At 40.4% G+C, this 19,766-nt stretch overlaps 1 protein-coding gene across 2 annotated transcripts in view; it reads left to right on the top strand.

Annotated features, from left to right (window-relative positions):
* The first annotated feature begins 385 nt into the window (after positions 1–385).
* Positions 386–19,766, top strand: part of NEK9 (NIMA related kinase 9) — a 35,952-nt gene continuing 16,571 nt past the window's right edge. For both annotated transcript variants that reach the window (XM_059914693.1, XM_059914692.1), the window contains exons 1-14: positions 386–745; positions 2,941–3,118; positions 4,832–4,887; positions 5,435–5,505; positions 7,128–7,233; positions 8,881–9,012; positions 10,582–10,692; positions 11,778–11,842; positions 14,131–14,181; positions 14,637–14,829; positions 16,482–16,626; positions 17,275–17,475; positions 18,335–18,381; positions 19,564–19,719. In XM_059914693.1, coding sequence (XP_059770676.1) covers positions 527–745; positions 2,941–3,118; positions 4,832–4,887; positions 5,435–5,505; positions 7,128–7,233; positions 8,881–9,012; positions 10,582–10,692; positions 11,778–11,842; positions 14,131–14,181; positions 14,637–14,829; positions 16,482–16,626; positions 17,275–17,475; positions 18,335–18,381; positions 19,564–19,719 — 1,731 coding nt within the window. In that variant the 5' untranslated portion in view covers positions 386–526. The remainder of the gene's footprint in view (positions 746–2,940; positions 3,119–4,831; positions 4,888–5,434; positions 5,506–7,127; positions 7,234–8,880; positions 9,013–10,581; positions 10,693–11,777; positions 11,843–14,130; positions 14,182–14,636; positions 14,830–16,481; positions 16,627–17,274; positions 17,476–18,334; positions 18,382–19,563; positions 19,720–19,766) is intronic.

The following is a 19,766-nucleotide window of genomic DNA, read 5'->3' as shown; positions in this document are numbered from 1 at the left end:
GGGTGGGAGGAAGGATCAAGGGGGAGGGGACCTGGGGATGTATGTGTGTGCATGTGGCTGATTCACTTTGTTGTGCGACAGAGGCTAGCGCAGTATTGTGAAGCAGTTATACTACAATGAAGATCTATTAAAAAAAACCAAAACTGTCTGGGGACCTGGCCAGCAATCAGGGGAGGGGTCTGCAGACCCGTCGATGACGCCCTTGCCCCCGCCAGAGCCACTGGACTCCACGCGGTCTCCACCAGGCGCCGCCAACCCCGCCCGAGGCCTCGCTTTCCCAGCCGGCCTGGAGGAAAAGCAGCCTTGCCGTTATGCTAAACGAGCGACCAGCGAAAGCGGAGGAAACCCCGCCGGGCCGGAAACACCCAGAACTGCTTCCGGGTCAAGGGGGAAGGAGCCACCATGGACCCTGGCTGGGTGGCGGGGTGGCTGGGCTGACGGGGCCGCGGGCTGGCGTCTGAAGCGGGAGAGGCGCAGCGCCGTCAGCGCCGCCCGGGACACGCAGGCGGGTCCCGCGGCCGCCGCCATGTCGGTGCTGGGCGAGTACGAGCGACACTGCGATTCCCTCAACTCGGACTTTGGGAGCGAGTCCGTGGGTGGCGGGGACTCGGGCCCGGGGCCCAGCGCTGGTCCGGGGCCCCGAGCCGGCGGCGGCGCGGCGGAGCAGGAGGAGCTGCATTACATCCCCATCCGAATCCTGGGCCGCGGCGCCTTCGGGGAGGCCACGCTGTACCGCCGCACCGAGGTAGCGGCCCCCGGCTCCGGTCGCCCCCGCCCCGCCTGCGCGGCCCTGCTCTCCCTGCTCGTCGTCCTCGCTTAGTGTTAGGGCCCCGCAGGGTATTTGTCTCGGGGTCTTTATCACTCGTTCAACTCTCCTGCACTAGGAGTTCGTTAGAGCATTGGTTTTACTGACTGGTCGTTTTTGTTTAAATCAGGCAACTGAGCAAGTCATTGAACCTTCTCTGAGCCTTAGTTTTCCCATCTGTAAATTGGAGTTAGTGATAGCTACGTACTTTAAACGTAATATTTATTCTTTAAGGTTATTTTGAGAATCGAACAAAGATACTTTGCAAACTGTAAATTAAAGTAGTTTATGAATGTGAGGTATTGTCAAAACTTCCTTCCTATTGTGCTGTACAGCTCTCCAAGGTCGAGGTGGAGAGGAGGGGATAGCTTCAAAATTCCCACATCCGTGGCAGCTCCCCTGCCTTTGCCATATCTTTATGTTCAGATATGAACAGTCAGTTGGAGATTTTTCTTGAAGATCATGGGGAAGATTGTAACGTGTTAGTTTCTTCAGTGATTATCCAGCAGCGTTTATGCGTGGGAAATACTTTTTTATTTTGGTATATTCTAAGCCATTAGTTCTTAACTTTGGGAGGGCTAAGGACTCCTTTGAGAATCTAATGTAAACATGCCCTCCCCCCAGTCCACTACTGCACACATACAAGTCCTTTGAAGAGATTCGTGGATTACTGACTCTCAAGTTCAGAATGTATACTGATTAAAACCCTATACTGGGGAGTCTACTTCCAAAAACTAATCATAACAGGGTTTGATCACTAAAGTCTTAAAACTAGTTTTAGAATAGGTAAGCATCAATGAGAACTTGCTGGGGTTGCTGAAGGTGATTGATCTATCAGTGATCTATCTGTCTGCAGTTCTGGTGTGTGTTCCAAGGTACTTTTAAGGCTAAAAGATGGAGGAGGAGAGAGGTGGTTGCAAGATTAATGTATAATGTTAGAGTTACTGTTAGTATTCTGTTTTCTTATTTGTACTCAAAATACGGGAATGAGGAGGTGAGCTTTGGTATTCCTATTTTATAGTTAAAGAAACTAAGATAGTATATTTAAGGACTTGCCCGCTTAAATTAGAAGCAAATCCTGGGCTAGAATGGCGTTTCACATCTCCTTGTGCATGCCTTTCCATTATTATCATGTTGAACTTGATTACCAAGGTTGTTTTAAGTTTGATTGCACTTTCCCTAAAATTGCACGTATTATCCCTAACACCAAATGTTTATTACATCTGTGAATTTACAGGAGTATAATTAGAAGCAGCCCTTTCCCTCAAGAAGCGTGTATTTCATTGGGAAGACATGTTAGTCTTGTTAGTGACAAATAGCATTTAAGTTGTATGTGTATATAAGGGGAAAAGAATGGACAAATATTTTAGTGTATGAGCTCTGAAAATTAAGGAAATGCCCAGTAGAAGGTTCATTGATCTTCCCCCAAAGTTTCAAAGGCCTAACGAAGCCATTCTAAAGGATAGGGAGGGTTATTTAGGTCGGGGTGCTCGCGGGCTGGGGAGCAGTATCTGTAAATAATTAGAGATATTATAAAACGGAGTGAATATTGGGAGCCACAGGTAAGTCTTCATGAATAGAGGAAAACATGATAACATAAAAGTGACAGTAGAAACAGAGTTGCAGAATGGGACAGGGTGAGGAAACTGAACTCAGAGCCCTTAGACCTGGCTTATTCTTATCCAGAAAGGATAAATGACAGTCACTAGAGAAATCTAAATTTATAAAATTAGAGGCAATTTTAACATTTCTATTTTACAAGAAACTGTGGTCAGCCATAGGTAACCATTTTCCTGTTCTCTATTTCTCCAATACAATCCTCATCATGACTAGCAGTCTTTCATAATGTCCCTCAATAGAATCTTTGAGACCTACCTCCATCCCATATTTTTTACCTGGAATTGACATCGTGTAAATTAAGTGTAGAAACAATGTAACAGCATCTTAATGCTTTCCCAGGCCTGCAGTAAATTATGTTGCTTGGTTGTATGCAGAACCTTTTAAAGTCTGTTCATGTTTAATGGAAAAAAAGGAGTCAGTCTAGGAAGTTTTCTTTCTAGGCTTACAGATCTGGGTGTGGATTCATTCTCTGCCAGGCGCGAGGAAAACATGATAGCTCTATTACTGTGTTACAGGATGACTCATTGGTCGTGTGGAAGGAAGTTGATTTGACCCGACTGTCTGAGAAGGAACGTCGTGATGCCTTGAATGAGATTGTTATTCTGGCGCTGCTGCAGCATGACAACATTATTGCCTACTACAATCACTTCATGGACAACACCACCCTGCTGATTGAGCTGGAATATTGTAATGGTAAGGTAGAATTCAGTGGGACTTCCTCCAGTGAGACATTCTTGTGCTTATACTTACCTTAAGGGGGAGAGAAAAAGAAGATACATATACAAAGAATAAGAACTTTAAATGGATTTCTAGAGTTTAAGAGAAATAGTTCAGGCCCTGGAGAGTTTTGAAATGATCTACAAAATGAGGGGAGGAATTTTTCCCCTGCATACTCAAATTCTCCTTTGTGATGATAATTCCATCTTCAAATTACTTGTTCAGTTGAATTTTACATTCATTTTTCAAGGTTTTTTTCCTTATGAAATGACATTAGTCAGGCATTAGAGACATAGCATGGTTTGACACTTGATATAATATATAATGAAATGACTTGATATATAATGAAATCTTGTAGGTAATATTTATTTATATTGACTTCAGCTAAAGCCATCCTGTTGAAAAGTGGTTCAAAGATCATAGCTGACTGAAAATGAAAATGATTTCTTTGAACCCTTTTGCTTGTAAAATAGCAGTATAGCCTGTTTGTTAAGAAAATAGACCCTGAACCCATATCCTAAGCTTCACTACTTTTTAGCTCTGTTATCTTGCATGAGCAACTTAACCTCTCTGTGCCTCAGCCTCCTTATCTTAAGTGAGCTTGTTGATAAGCAATAGTTACCTCCTAGGGTTGTTGTATGAAATGAATATGTAAAGCTCCTAGCATAGTACTTGATATGTAGCAAATTTTTGATAAATACTGTACAAGCTATTATCCTTATTACGTAAGAGAACCCCCAAAGCCCTTTCTTGAGCTGCATGCTAAAGAGGTCCCAGCATATTCTTGACTTAAATCTCTTAAGAGAAAGCTCCTAGACTTCTAACTTTCTTACTGGATTCTTGTGTACCATGATTGTTCCTTTGTTCAACCCTAAATGTATGAGATTATATTAGAAATTTTTGAAGTAGCAGAAGCCTCAAGTAGCTAACTTCCTTTGTGGTTAGGAGGAACTAGAACGAATGGTGTATTTATTGAAACTCTGAGTTACTAAATTGCAAGGGGAAAAAAAGTTGTGAAACTGAACCAGGACTACAGTGTAAGTTGCAGCTGCAGGTAGGAAATAAAATGAACCATCATCATTTGCAGTCTGTATTACTTGATAATGAAAGGGAGAAGCAAATTCAGACTTACTCTGCAGGAAGGAGTTAGTAAAGGGAGTAATGATTGGAAACAATCTAGAGTCTACCCTAAATTTTGGGAAACCTTTTCAGCGTGAAGTGGAAAGAAAAAGAAGTTGATGATATACACCTATATATACAAAACATCACATCACAGCTATAACCCAAATGTTCTAATAGTCACACTGAGAGAGTTGTTACCAAAATATTGCAGATTCCTTTAAAAGGAGTTTTGGAAAAGAAAATCATCTGATTTTGAAGACTTTCAAAGTAATTTTATAAATTAGGGTACTATAGAAAGTGTCTTTACTCTCATCGTTTCTAAAAATGCTGTACTTCCCGTTTTCGTATTGAGTCTCTTCTGTTAGGGAGGGGAATCTCTGAAGAATATTTCAGATATAGTCCTTGACAGATGGGAAGAATTTTGTACCCATGTACCCAAGAGCTGAGAAGGAAGAAGGGGAATCTTTGAAGAGGAAACAGAATCCTTCACTTACTGTGGCACCTGTTAAAACCCTAGGAGCGTTGATCTCTATTAAGCAATTCAAACCTGTTTCTTGTTTATTGCAGGAGGGAACCTATATGACAAAATCCTTCGTCAGAAGGACAAGTTGTTTGAGGAAGAGGTAATTCATATTTCTGTGGAAAGAAGCTAGAATTGTAATGTTGTGATTCTTGCATTCTAGTTCTGTATTTACTCTTACAACAATGAAGAGTGTTTTTTTCCTTTTATTCAGACTCCTTCCAGGCTCTGATTGATATTCATGAGAAAGGAAACCTCTAACAAGGAAGCTGTCTATAGCTGCTTCCTAAATGGTTTACCTCCACATCATGATTCTCTATGAGCTTTCTTTCCTGGTTCTATTACTGCATACTGGTATGCCCAGTTTTCTGTACCTTTGCATTCTTCCTGGATTTCTTTCCACAAGTCTGCTTCATCATACTATATAACAGTATTGGAACTATTTTATAATGATCTGCTTTTTTTTTTTTTTTTAAACCCCTACCACTTTTCTTTGCCTACTCAACCTACAAGCAAGAAATGTCAAGTCATGTTGAATCATAACCTCTGGTTGCAGCTTCATTTGTTTTGTGTGTTCGAGTGTGTGTGTTTATTTATATGGTTTTTTTGGTTTGTTTCCAGTCCAAGTATAATTTATTTTTTCTCTGCAGATGGTGGTATGGTACCTATTTCAGATTGTTTCAGCAGTGAGCTGTATCCATAAAGCTGGAATCCTTCATAGGTAATGAGTGAAAGAATGTGGGATGTATTCCTTTCCACCAATCCAACCCTCACCTTGGGTACCTCCCATCAGCACTATTATTTTCTTGATTAAGCAGTCAAGGCTTTTCCGTTGATATAATTTAGGAAGGAAACAGTGAGTAATGAGGGGCGTTATCTTCACTTCCTAAAGTTAAACTGTTTGTGATCTAGGAAGAACCTCCTCAATAACTAAGTACTGCTCAGTCATCTTTTTAAGAAGTATTTTAGAGGTGAGTTCATTAATTCATCAGTAAAGCCTAGAAAGCCACTATAAAAGTGGTATTAGATTGGTTGGAACTCATAGTAAATGTTTTCTCTGAGCAATAAAATGGGCAATTGTTTTTAATTTTATAATTAAGTCTTTTAATTTAAGTAAAAAGGGCTTCCCTGGTGGCTCAGCGGTTAAGAATCCGCCTGCCAATGCTGGGGACACGGGTTCAAGCCGTGGTCCGGGAAGATCCCACATGCCACGGAGCAACTAAGCCCGTGTGCCACAACTACTGAGCCTGCGCTCTGGAGCCCGTGAGCCACAACTGCTGAGCCCACATGCCACAACTACTGAAGCCCATGCGCCTAGAGCCCGTGCTTCACAACAAGAGAAGCCACCGCAATGAGAAGCCTGCACACCGCAACAAAGAGTAGCCCTCGCTCACCACAACTAGAGAAAGCTCGCATGCAGCAACGAAGACACAATGCAGCCAAAAATAAATAAATAAGTAAATAAATAATTTAAGTAAAAAGCTTATTCATTTTGTACAATTAATTATGCAGTTTTACCAGAGCTTTGGCCAGGGGAAACAGCTTTCTATTCACTTCTAGCTATAGGAGAGAACCATTATAAGAACATTTCCACGTCATTATACCCTGCTTAAGTGAGTCATGGATCATTGTTAGAGATTAATGTTAATACAGTAGCATTTCCCTTTTTATTGGTTTGTCCATTCAGTTACCATATATTTCTTGATAGCTGTCAAGTGGCTACAGTTGTGTATTGTTACTTTCTTTTTGACAAAGAATATTGTTCTGTTTTTTTCACATCTTTCAGTAAAGGAAGCCAGAGTATGAACTAGACACAGTTTATTTGTGTTACTTATGGTCAGAGATAGACAGTGATTTTATTTAGATGACCTACATAGCCTAATCATTTTGCTGCTGGGATGTGCTGTCTCTTCTGTTCTCTTGCGTTAACAAATTTGAAACTTTGGCACCAACCAAGTGTTAAAATTGCCTTGATAATCACTTATTTCAAGGCACAAGTGTTAATTGAAGAGGCAGTACACCTTATAGGAATTATGATTACCTAGGGCACCATTTTTTTTTTGGTCTGACCCTCTCAACTTTTCCTAAAGACTTCAGTGTTTTGGGGGACATGCCTGTGCTGCAAAGCCATGGAGGATGAAGTTAATTCTCTGCCTCCACTCCCCCAAGTCCCCTTCTCAATGTTAAAATGTATGAGAAAGTGATGACCACTCTTTGGGATCCCGTAACAGCCTGAGCAGTGGTAACACACTCTTTTTATTTTGTACTAATTTTGGGCGGGAAGGGGGATGAGATAAAATAGTTGAGTATATGGGTTTAATATACAGCATCTTTTTTTTTCAGAGATATAAAGACATTAAATATTTTTCTGACCAAAGCAAACCTGATAAAACTTGGAGATTATGGCCTAGCAAAGAAACTTAATTCTGAGTATTCCATGGCTGAGACGGTAAGTATGTGTTATCCTTGACTTGGTTGGTTTTGTTTTGTTTTTTGGTGACGCTACGCGGCATGTGGGATCTTAAGCAAAGTCCTAACCACTGGACCGCCAGGGAATTCCCCGCAATGTAGTTTTTTTCTGTTCCTTTCCTGCACTGTGAGATATAACTATACCCCCTAAATTTTGCACACTTTTCTCAATATTTTTGCAAGTTCTCCATACTTATAAAGCAAGTCTTCAGGAGTCTTTTTCCTGGACCCACTAACAGTCATTTACATGCTCAGGTGTTTTTTCAAGAGCCATTGTCCACATAACAGCTCTGACATCATTGCCCTTTCCAACACTGACTAGAGACTTTTCTAAAAGCAATAAAATACTTTACCATTTTTTCCAGCCTAGGATCTTTAGTAGATTTCACTTTATCTCTCATTTAATGTTTGTTCTTAGGGTGTTAGACATCTCTTGTGTTTCCTTTGAGTTTTTTCTGGTTCAGAAACCCTATATTACAAATAAAGGCTGATGCCCAGGGAACAATCTCATCTTTAATATGATACACAGTCTGAACCGCAGAGCTCCCTTCTTACCTAATCCTATGAAAGACCATTTGTAAAGAGTAGACATAAGCTGATCTTTAAAGACAGTGATCTGATCCTTCTAGGACTTATAAAACCCAATTATTACTCTTCTGGTTTCACAATGCTTTGTCTTTAAAAGAACTTGAAAATGTAAATTAATTTTGTCCTGATGATTATTTTTGATAATGTTGGGATGTGCCTGCAAGCAATCTAGAAACATCCAAGGATACTGATAGCCAAGGTTGGGAGTCAGCTTCAGGGACTCAGTTTGCTTGTATGACGGTGCCATATTGAGTTTCTGAGGAAGTAGTCATGTTGTTGCATGGATTTTTCTCATCAAGAGTAATCTGATAAAACCAAGATTTAACTTTTTTAAGCCAGTTAAATGCAAAGAAGGAACGATATGAAAATTTATAAATGCCATGTAAGCCATCTGAAAAACTGCTTTGCCTTGCTGATGAAGGATGGCTATCAGTTTTACTAGAATTTCCAGGGTACTCATTGTCTGTCATCTTGGGAGAGGCCTGACCTCCATTCAGGGCATTTTTTTTTCCTTCCAACACATTCTTGAACTCAGAAGGTCTTTTTAAATTTGTAAGAAATTGACTAGCTGTGTTAGTATTACAAATGTTAAATTGAGCCATTTACAAAGTTTCACTACTATGCATTTCAATTAGAACTTTTAACCCGTTTATTCAATTATCATCTCCCCACTACCAGTTTTTTTTTCTCTATTAGTGAACTTTTACCAAGTATGCTTTTTACAAAGTCTGTGAAGTCTTCAGTGGGTCTTGAATGCCTAAATCCTCTGTGATCCAGGAATCACGGAGCTTTTCTGTCTCCCAAATTACCATAGGTCTTTACCACAGAGATTGTCCCTTTATAATTGGGCCAAGAGATCTGATATGAATAAGATTTCTCCTCATAGTGGCATCATCTCATAAAAACCATTTTGGGATATGCTGATGAATGTTTTGTAATGGTTATCACTAGTTCTAGGAAATTTAATTTAGTTGTTGAAATATTAATATAGTTACCTCAGAAAAGAAGTCATTTTTTGATTGCTTTCTTTGTTGTTCAGCTTGTGGGAACTCCATATTACATGTCTCCAGAGCTCTGCCAAGGAGTTAAATACAATTTCAAGTCTGATATCTGGGCAGTGGGCTGTGTCATTTTTGAACTGCTTACGCTAAAGAGAACGTTTGATGCTACAGTAAGTTGATGTATTATCCCTGCATTGTCCTTGCAAATGGTACAGCTTGGTTGAGAGAATCAACTTTATTCCTGAGCTTCTGATTTCTTGAACAGAAATCAGCTATAGGAAAAATAACCAGTATTCAGGTACTGGCTTAGTAGTGTATTACTAAAATTCTATAGACAAGATTTATTTCCAACTTGAATTCCCCACTGAAATAATCATAATCAAGTAGTTTGAGCACGGTCCTTGAATCCGTTGACTGTAATTTTAAAACTGGCTCTAGGATCGACTGTGTGATGCAGCAATTTAGATAAGCCATTTCATTTCTTACGCTTCAGCTACATCGTTTTATAAAAGCTAAGGCAAGTTATATAATACTCATTAAAGTGTTTTGATCTTTTTTATGAAAAGTTACATCCTGACTCTTACTAAAGATTGCTACTGTTTTATAAACAACAAATCCCTTTAAGTCTCTTTTCTTCTTAAGTAAAGCCCAGTATAAAGCAGTGCTTCTCAAACTTTAATATACATAGGAAATCACCTGGGCATCTTGTTAAAATGCAGACTCTGTTTTAGTGTATCTGGAGCGAGGCCTGAGATTCTGCATTTCTGACAGACTCCCAGATGATGCTGACGCTACTCGTCCATGGATCACAATCTGAGTAGCACAAGTGGATTCACATCCAATATCCTCTGCAAGCCAGATGTGAGAACTTAGGCAAATCACTTCATCTCTTTCATCCTCTATTTCATTAGCTATAACAAGGGAAAAAATACATATTCCTCTCATAGAGATGCTCTGCTAATGGATATGAAAATACAAATGTAAGATAATGCAGAATTCTTTGGCCTTTTATGAGACCTGTTTATTTTTCTAAGTCCTGAAGTTTATTCTGATCTGTCATCTAGTTCTCTTAAATAACATAGTGGAAGGAAAATGAGTTTTGGAGTCAGATAGACTTTGGTTGAAATTATGGCTCCATTTTTTACTATCCGTGTAGTCTTGGGCAAGTTACTTTACGTCTCTGAATTGGTAATGATAATCCTGCATGTTGTTTGCAAGGGTTAAAAAACATTATATGTGCAACTTATGTTTCTGTTGGTCTCAGTAAAGGTGTGGTGGCACTGTTATAATAATTTCTTATCATTATGAACTTATTATTCATTGCCTTGTCTGTTACAGCAGAGTATCACCTGTATAACCATTATTAGGATATATAAATTAGGAGGCAAATTAGTTGGCAAAGGACATACTTAAAGCCAAGAAGCATAGCTAACCTTGCTTTCCTTTTTCTTAAGATTCAGTTGAAGGGTCAGATTATAATATACTCTGAGTATTATTCTATTGGTCACATAGTCATACCCCATGTTGGCCAGTTGGCTTCATTATCTGACAGCAGTAGTGCATCCCTAACCATTTCTTGCTGATGTGTACCAACAGTTGTAAAAAGAGGTCAGACCCAATTCAGAACTATTGCCATTTCTTTACATGATAGTCACAGACATCTCAAAGCCCCTACTAGTAGATTATAATGTCATCTTTATATAACCACCAAGGACAATACAATAATCATTTTCTCATAGAACCCACTCAACTTGTGTGTGAAGATTGTACAAGGAATCCGGGCCATGGAAGTTGATTCTAGCCAGTACTCTTTGGAACTGATCCAAATGGTCCATGCATGCCTTGACCAGGTAAGCGTGACTTAACATATTGATTTCAGTTCAGTGCTTTCCCTTCCAGCCTCAGTGTTTGGAGTATGGCATAGATGAACCTGCACAAAACCATGTCCACTTCCCCAGGGTAGGATGTATTTGTGGCTATATCCGGGAGAATAGGCATTGGCAGTTCATGATAGTTGTATGCTTCAGCCAACAAATTCTTCCTTTACTAATTTGCGAAATGAATTTACCATCTAAATTGTGCTCCATTTTTTATGATCAAGATTAATTTTTTAAAATTGATTTTATAAAATAATAGTTAGAGGTAATTTAGAATTCCTAATGTGCAGAATGTATACAGTTCTAAATGTCACAGTTGCCTTGCAGTGCAGTTCTAGGTCAGTATTATTCAAAGGTGGTCCAGGAGCCACAGGCATTAGAATCGCCAGGGGATGGGGGATTTTTACAAGAAGAAAATGAAGATTCCTGGGCCCCACTCCAGACTGACTGGATCAGAACCTCTGTGGATAAAGCCCAGAAATCTTTATTTGTAACAGGTACTCCAGCAGATTCTTATGTACTATGTATACTGAAATTTGAGAACCACTGCCCTAACAGTTAAAACAAGTGAGGAAGGTGCATTCTCATTCACGTATAAGTGTTGATGATAGTGAGCATGAAGCATAGAATGTGACATAAGAAATAGGTTTTTTGAAACAGAAGGATGATATACAGTGATCTTTGAATAACAAACCTACAGCCTTCTAAGAGGAAGTAAATGTGTCTTTAGATCCCATTTTGCCCATTCCATTTATTTATTTATTTAAATATTTATTTATTTATCTAAATATTTATTTATTTATTTATTTTGGCTGCACCAGGTCTTCATTGTGACGTACGGGATCTTCATTGCGGCATGTGGGCTTAGTTGGGGCACATGTACTCTTAGTTGCGGCATGCACACTTCTTAGTTGCAGCATGCATGCAGGATCTAGTTCCCCAACCAGGGATCAAACCCGGTCCCCTGCATTGGGAGCATGGAGTCTTACCCACTGGACCACCAGGAAGTCCCTTGCGCATTCCCTTTAAGTTAAAACTAACCCACTGATACTTTTTAGGATCCTGAGCAGAGACCCACTGCAGATGAACTTCTGGCTCGCCCTCTTCTCAGGAAACGCAGAAGGTAAAGAACAAAGAAGTTGCTTCATTTTCTTTCTGTAGATGGCTGACTGACTATTAGAAGCCTGACCAGAGTACTACAAAGAGAGGGTGGTGTTTCCTGACTTTGCCACTCTGCTGCTATTTTCTTCCAACATCTCTGCTTTCATTGCTTGATGTAGTTCCTGACTTTCACCTCCTTAACCTGTGCTACTTTGTTCTAAATTGATACTGATGAGACCCTAGAGCCCTTCACTCCTCCCCATCTTCTGTGAGTTCTAATCTAGAGTTTGGGCACTAGAGTGTAGTAATTAAGAGAGGAGGGCTCTGGACTCAGACATCCTTATGTTTGTATCTGAGTTGTGTCATTATCTTTGTCAAGTTATTTAACATCTCTGTCCCTTAGTTTTCTCTATAAAGTGAGGTAGGGTGAGGATTAAAGGAGGTAATGCATATAAAGTGCTCAGCCCAGGGCCTGGCACAAGATGCTCAACAATTGTTGGATAGTAGTGTGGGTTTGGACCAGGCCTTTGCTTTTTAGTGCATTTGTTTAGATGGTAGATTGCAGTTGGATGGGTCCTCTTCAGATACCTTTTGCCCGTTTCCTGTAGTCGAGGTTGATTGATTCCTGACAGGTTATTTCCTGAGGTTTATTTAGTGTTAAAGGTCTCTAGAGGTAGGAAGAAGGTCCTTTATCCCTCACTTTTTGTAGGAGGCTTCAAACCCTAACTCAAAGGAAGAGGTGTTCTTCATCCTTCTTAAATGCTCTAGTCTCTGTTTCATCCTATTATACTATTTTTGCCTAACAACCCTTCTTCCTCCTCTACCAGTTCTTTGTTTTTGAGTCTTCCCAATATTCAAACGTGTACTGTGCTCTTTTTCAAGTGTTGCCCTTAGATGCATTAAGTGTATACCTAATTCCATAATCTCTGCTGTTTGGTCAGTAACCTTTATTCTGTTGTATTAAATTAATCTTTTCTGGTTCTCCAGTTGATCTCCAGCCAGTGTTTTAGTGCATAGAATTATGTATAATACTCCAGATGCAGCACTGTAACCTTCCATTTATGTTCTATTCGTATTCAGGCAATATCACCCTCTAGGGCTGGTTAAGCATATTCTAATTCTTTATCTGGCTTATTTTCCAACAATATAATCACTGTTTAAATCTCTTATTTAAATATTTCCATTGATAATGCAATTTTTATTGAGAGAGTTGGAGATTTACATGTAGTACTTTGTTAGAACTTTGTTCTTTGATGGAAAAACAGAAGACAAAGAGCTTTCCAGATAAAGCACAGACACAGGGAATTGTGGAAGTATTCAGGAAGCACACTAAGTCCTGTTTGGCTAGAGGTTCTAGACCTGGCGTTCTCAATAGCAACACCTCAGGAAATTTAAAGAAAATGCTGGTTCTTAAGCACCACCCCAGGTCTTCAGCTATAATTGATTTAGGCAGAGTGAGAACCCTGAGTTAGAACATGGGAGTGGATACAGGGAAGGAAGGCTGGAAGGGTAGGCAGAGAATGTTGAATGCCAGATGAAGGAATCTGTGCTTTATTCAAGGAATAGTACGGAAGTGTTGGATATTTATGAGAGGGCAGTTCATGTGATGAGAGATGCGCCTTAGGAAGAGTTATTTAGCAGTACTAATATCAGTGTTAAATCAGTATAGGACTGATTAAAGTGGATTAAAACTGTGGTGAGACCAATTAGGTGCTACCACAGCCCAGTTGGGAAGTAAAGCTGCCCAGAACCAAGGTGGTGAGACTGGGAAGGAGACGTGAGTAAAAGGGCATTGTATAAGTAGAATCTATAAAACTTGAATATTGAAGAAAGGAAGACAGCTGAGTCCAAAACCACTGAAGTTTTAAACCTAGTTCACTGGGAGAATAGAGGGTGCCCGCTATAGAATTAGGAGAGTCAGAAAGAAAAGCTGTATTGGAAAAAGATAATGAGCTGAGCTTTAGAGATGTTGAGTTTAGGGAGTCAGTGAGCAGACTAAAGGAAGATGTCAGCAGGTTCCTAAAATGGGCATCAGAGGTTCTCAAGGCTCTCTGGTCCGGCCTGGAACATTCCTCAGAGACAGAAAACAAATGGCCCCAGACTACTGGCCCCCTTGTATTTAATGAATTGTCTAATGCTAGGCCTATAGAACTGTTTCAGTTGTATCGAAGTACTTTCCTAAAAGTATTGTAACATTGTGGGAGGCATATGGTTTATAGAAGATTAAGTCTGTGAAAGGTTTTAAAGAGACACTAGTGCAATATAGGAACCTATTATTTCTCTCATGTATCTTTGCTTTTCTTTTGGCAGAGAGATGGAGGAAAAAGTCACACTGCTTAATGCACCTACAAAGAGACCAAGGTAATGCTCAAGAGACTCTTGAAAAGTAATATATCTTAAATTACCACCAGGGGGTCTTTCTTTCTTGGGTCTGGACATTGTTTGATCCCAGTAAGAAGCTTTTGGCATCCTTTCAGAAGGCAACATCTGCTTAAATGTCAAATAGTCATGTCAGAGAAAAAGAAAGCTATAATTTTACCCTCATGCTAAAGTGGACATCGTTATCATGATGAATGTTGAAAAGTTGAAAAGTGTAGGTGTTATGGATCAGACTGCTATCTGATCTGGCTGAGCTGTGATGAAGCCTTAAGGCAGGAATTGCAAAGCCTGCTATGATAGAGGGTTGAAATAAGTTGTCGAGAAAGAACATACTTTCTCATACCATAATTGGCAGTTCTCAGGGAAAAGACTGGAAGCATTTTTCTTTGATATAATTTTTATGTTAAATGTTCCTTTGTTCTGGGGGTTGTCGGCAGGTCAAGCACTGTGACTGAAGCACCCATTGCTGTGGTAACATCCCGAACCAGTGAAGTCTATGTTTGGGGTGGTGGGAAATCCACTCCCCAGAAACTGGATGTCATCAAGAGTGGCTGTAGTGCCCGGCAGGTGTGTGCAGGGAATACCCACTTTGCTGTGGTCACAGTGGAGAAGGAACTATACACCTGGGTGGTAAGTGAAAGCTACGTACTTTAGAACGGTGACGTGCGCCTCATTGTTTACTGGGCCCAGGATGTCTAAGAATTTTGTTGGTTGAACATGTGCTGCAGAAGTGGCAGCATGGGATGATGGGATGTAAGCTCTTTTGAGAGTAGGGATTTTGTCTGTTTAGTTCACTGATGTATCCCCAATACCTGGTACATGTTAAGTCGCTTATAAATGTTTTTTGAATGAATGAATGAAAGAGAGAGAAAGAAGGAGAGAAAGAATTAAAAGGCTTGGACTCAGGAGATTGGATTCTCATTTACCACTGGGTGAGTTCAGAAGGTCACTTAATTACTCTGTTCTATTACCATGCATTTCAGAGCAACTCATACCTGTGAAATAGCTTTGTAAACAAATGAAGCAGTGTACCATGTCAGGAAAATTCTAAGACCTCCATCAGTGATTGAAGGTGGAATATCTTGAGTAGAATTTTCCTTTGTTCACCTCTAGATTCTATCCTCTCTCTCACTTCGAACAAACTGCCTCTATTTGTTGTCTCTTTTCTTATCTCCCACTCATTCCTCATTCACCTACAGTGCAGCTTCTATCCCTCCGCTCAATTGAAACTACTCTTGACAAAATGACCTATAAATTGTGAAAATAAAACAGATAGGTACATTTGAGTCCTTGCTTGATCTCCTGTAGTATTTGACATAGTTGGTCACTCCCTCCTTCTTGAAGCCTGGTCTTCCCTTGGCTGCCGCAAGAGCATGTTCTCTTGACTTTGCTCCTGTCTCTTCCGCTGTGCCTTCTCAGGCTCACTTCAGGCTGCTTTTTCTTTACCCGACCTTGTCTTATCTTAGGTTCCCGGTTCTTCCCACTCTTCCTCCTTCCTGAGGGAGCTCATTTTTTCCAGTAGTTTCAGATAACTTCTCCATAAGGACAGGCTTTATCCCCAGTGTGTGACAGAGTAGACACTCAACTATTGGATTGAGAGAAAGAATGAGTGATTTGGCCTCTGTTATAGAGTTTTAACTTGCTGTTATTTCCTAAAATCCTCTCACTTAAAGAACTAGTTTCTGGGGGGCTGCCAGAGGTGGATTGAAATTAGTGCCTTAAAAAACATTTGTGTAAGGACTTACAGTTGAGTTATTGAATGGGAAGAATTACTTATGTCTTTAAAACTGTTGAAAAGTCATGTAGGACTATTCTCAGTGCTTTATAGCAGCGTCTTTGATGTAACCAGATTCCTTATGACGGTTACGTATTTCAGGGAAACTGTGACCAAAATTTGTAAAACTTTTATAAGGATTTCCAAGAGGCTGTACTCCTGTAAAAAAACAATCAAATTAGACTGCATAAAGAGTTTTTTCATCATCACCCATAATTAAATAGACAGTTCACCTTAGACTTGAAGAAGAAAGACAAAATTGAGAATGGGTCCTTTTAAGGCCCGATGGATATCAGTCTGGATACTTTAATAATCTTTATCTGTTGGCAGGGGTTTTTTACTATCTACCATTAAAAGGTTTAATCCTCTTACCTTTTTTTTTCCCCGTTTCTATATTTCCAACTGATTTTTTTCCTACTGTTTTTCTTAATAAGAAGTGATATTAAAGACTAGATTAAAGATTTGGCGTGAAAAGTTTAAAACTTCACAAGACCTATTTATTTCACAGAACATGCAAGGGGGTACTAAACTCCATGGTCAGCTGGGCCATGGAGACAAAGCCTCCTACCGACAGCCAAAGCACGTGGAAAAGTTGCAAGGCAAAGCTATCCATCAGGTGTCATGTGGCGATGATTTCACTGTCTGTGTAACAGGTAAGCCAGCAGCAGAAAGCACCCAGGTGCATTTAATGTGGGGTATTTTACTTAATTCTATGCAGTTTTAGTTGGGATTTTACAACAAAAGACAGTATCCAAAGAACCAAAGACAGTGAGCAAATATTATACACATTAATAACAACATGCCCAACTTGCTATAGCATTAGAGTAGTGATGAGCAAGGAGAAGGCAGATGGATAACAGAGAAGAGGTGGGATTAGGAGAAATATATCATATGTCCCAGTTGTGGGGGGAGCAGAAATAACCTCACTACCTAGTCAGGTGTAGATAACGCTGAATCAGGAATTGGGAGCTCAAATTTAGTTTGGGTCTTGCCAGTACTCGCTTTATGATTCCTTGGTGCTTCCCTTTTTCTCTGTAAAATAGAGATGGCCCCGGTAAAATTTTAAGCCTCTTTAATATATCATCCCACCATTCTTTTTTTAACTGTTACTGTAACAGTACACATGACCCCCTAAATACCAACAACTCTAGGTTTGATAGACAGTCTATCAGATTTCTCTGATATAATCATCCCATGTGAGCTCATTGGCTGAGGTCATCCTCATTCCAGCCCTGCCCAGCTTTCTGATTAGACAAAATAAGTCATTCCTTTGATGGGTTCTGCTTTCCTTCCTTTCACAGATGAAGGTCAGCTCTATGCATTTGGATCTGACTATTATGGCTGCATGGGCATGGACAAGATTGCTGGCCCTGAACTATTAGAACCCATGCAGCTGGACTTCTTCCTAAACAATCCAGTGGAGCAGGTCTCCTGTGGAGATAATCATGTGGTGGTTTTGACACGAAACAAAGAAGTCTACTCTTGGGGCTGTGGTGAATATGGTAGGTGTAGCCTTGACTCTGTCCACTTATTCCCAGGTGGACAACCTGACCTCATGCTTGTGTGCCTCTAAACACATCATGCAGCCTCTATTTAAGAAGTGTTAATTCAGTAAAAGAGAATCTTTTTTTTTTTTTTTTTTTTTTTTTGGCTGCATTGGGTCTTTGTTGCTGCGCGCGGGCTTTCTCTAGTTACGGCGAGTGGGGTCTACTCTTCGTTGCGGTGCGTGAGCTTCTGATTACAGTGGCTTCTCTTGTTGCAGAGCACGGGCTCTAAGTGTGTAGGCTTCAGTAGTTGTGGCACACGGGCTCAGTAGTTGTTGCGCACGGGCTTAGTTGCTCCGTGGCATGTGGGATCTTCCCAGACCAGGGCTCAAACCCATGTCCCCTGCATTGGCAGGCAGATTCTTAACCACTGTGCCACCAGGGAAGTCCAGTAAAAGAGAATCTTATAGAATATTTTCATTGGGAAGGAAGCACTCATTTTATTTTATTTTATTTTTTAAGTTGAGAGGTATAGTAGATTTTATTTTATTTTATTTCTTTTTTATTTATTTATTTATTTGGTTGCACCAGGTCTTAGATGCAGCAAGCGGGCTCCTTAGTTGCCGCTTGCCGGCTCCTTAGCTGCAACACGTGGGCTCCTTATTTGCAGCTCGCGGGCTCCTTAGTTGTAGCTCACCAGCTCCGTAGTTGTGGCATGCGAACTCCAAGTTGCAGCATGCACGTGGGATCTAGTTCCCTGACCAGGGATCCAACCCAGGCCCCCTGCATTGGGAGCGCAGAGTCTTATCCACTGCACCACCAGGGAAGTCCCTGGAAGCCCTCATTTTAATGATTTTCTTTCTTATGTGTGTCTCAGGAAGGCTGGGTTTGGATTCAGAAGAGGATTATTATACACCACAAAAGGTAAAATCAGAGGCAACTTCTTCCTAGAGCCTATCTAGGTTACACAGACTCCAGTAATGTGTCCTCTTTACCTGACTCCTCATATCAAGGTGTTTATCCCTGAAATATTTCCTATCTGGGAGCCTGACAATCCAGGATTCCTAATTTAGCACTATGTGGTCTTGTCATCTGACTAAATCATCAAAAGTTGCGAAAGAAGATGCAGCCACTGTGGACACTCTGGAGTCACATCTTGCTTGGGGATGAGCGCTAAAATCAGAATGTATAATGAAGAAGTCACATCAAGCTAAACACACCCTGGATGGGAAATATTGGAAAGCAATAGAGTATCCCTTAACCCAGCACAGCCATTTCCCTTCCCCTTTCCACAGTTGGATACCAAATGAAGTAGTTGTTTGTATTTAGGGGTCATATTGTATGAAATGTAATATCTAATTCCTCTCAGTACTGCAAGAGCTGGCACTGTAAGAGCTGGCACGGGAGCTGAAACAAGCAGAGAGAGCACGGTCACATGCACCGTAGGACACAGGCTCACCCACTGTTCACTATTAACAATGTTTATTTACATTTTAAAAATTAACATATATCTGTGGGACCATTCTCAATCAATAGGATTCATAGCTATTCCTCTTCTCCTGAAAAGACTATAGGAGAAGGTTTGAGGTTTGAGTTTTCAGGTTTCACAGACATCCATCATGTCCCCCCACCATTCTTCAGCCCTGTCTAGTTAGCTGCAGAGGGATGTGAGCCTTCAGAAGTCTTGGCTGCTGCCTCAATCCTTGGTCACCTCACTTATTATATGACCAGACTGGCACCCCACAGGGCTACTGAGCTTCTTCTGTAACTATCATGGGATCTCTGCATCTCAGAGGGCTAAATCAGTAATAGATCGAAGCTTCTCTTTTCCCAGTGTTTTCTGAGAAGTCTTCCTAAGTAGGACCTATTGCTAAAACTTTTAGCTGACCTGGAATTGCCTTCTTTTACTTTATTATAAAACTTGAGCTCCTTGTTGAAAACAGTAGCCTCTAAGCTGCTGGGCAAATCTGAAGAAAATAGAGCAACCTTTATTTCCTTGTAGTCATTCTGCTAAATGCAGAACATCATTTTTTAAAGAATTTGAGGGTTTTTCCCTAATACAAGTTATGTTTGGGAGATTTTCTGATTTTTTTTTTTTTCTTGCAGGTGGATGTTCCCAAGGCCTTGATTATTGTCGCAGTTCAATGTGGCTGTGATGGGACATTTCTGCTGACCCAGTCAGGCAAAGTGCTGGCCTGTGGACTCAATGAGTTCAACAAACTGGGTCTGAATCAGTGCATGTCTGGAATCATCAATCATGAAGTGAGTACCCCGCTTGGTATCCTAAGTACATCATCAGAACTTCTCTA

The sequence above is a fragment of the Balaenoptera ricei genome, chromosome 2, assembly GCF_028023285.1.
Source record: "Balaenoptera ricei isolate mBalRic1 chromosome 2, mBalRic1.hap2, whole genome shotgun sequence".
NCBI lineage: Eukaryota > Metazoa > Chordata > Mammalia > Artiodactyla > Balaenopteridae > Balaenoptera > Balaenoptera ricei.
The sequence above is the reverse complement of the archived record's forward strand: the minus strand, read 5'-3'. Positions and strand labels throughout refer to the sequence as shown.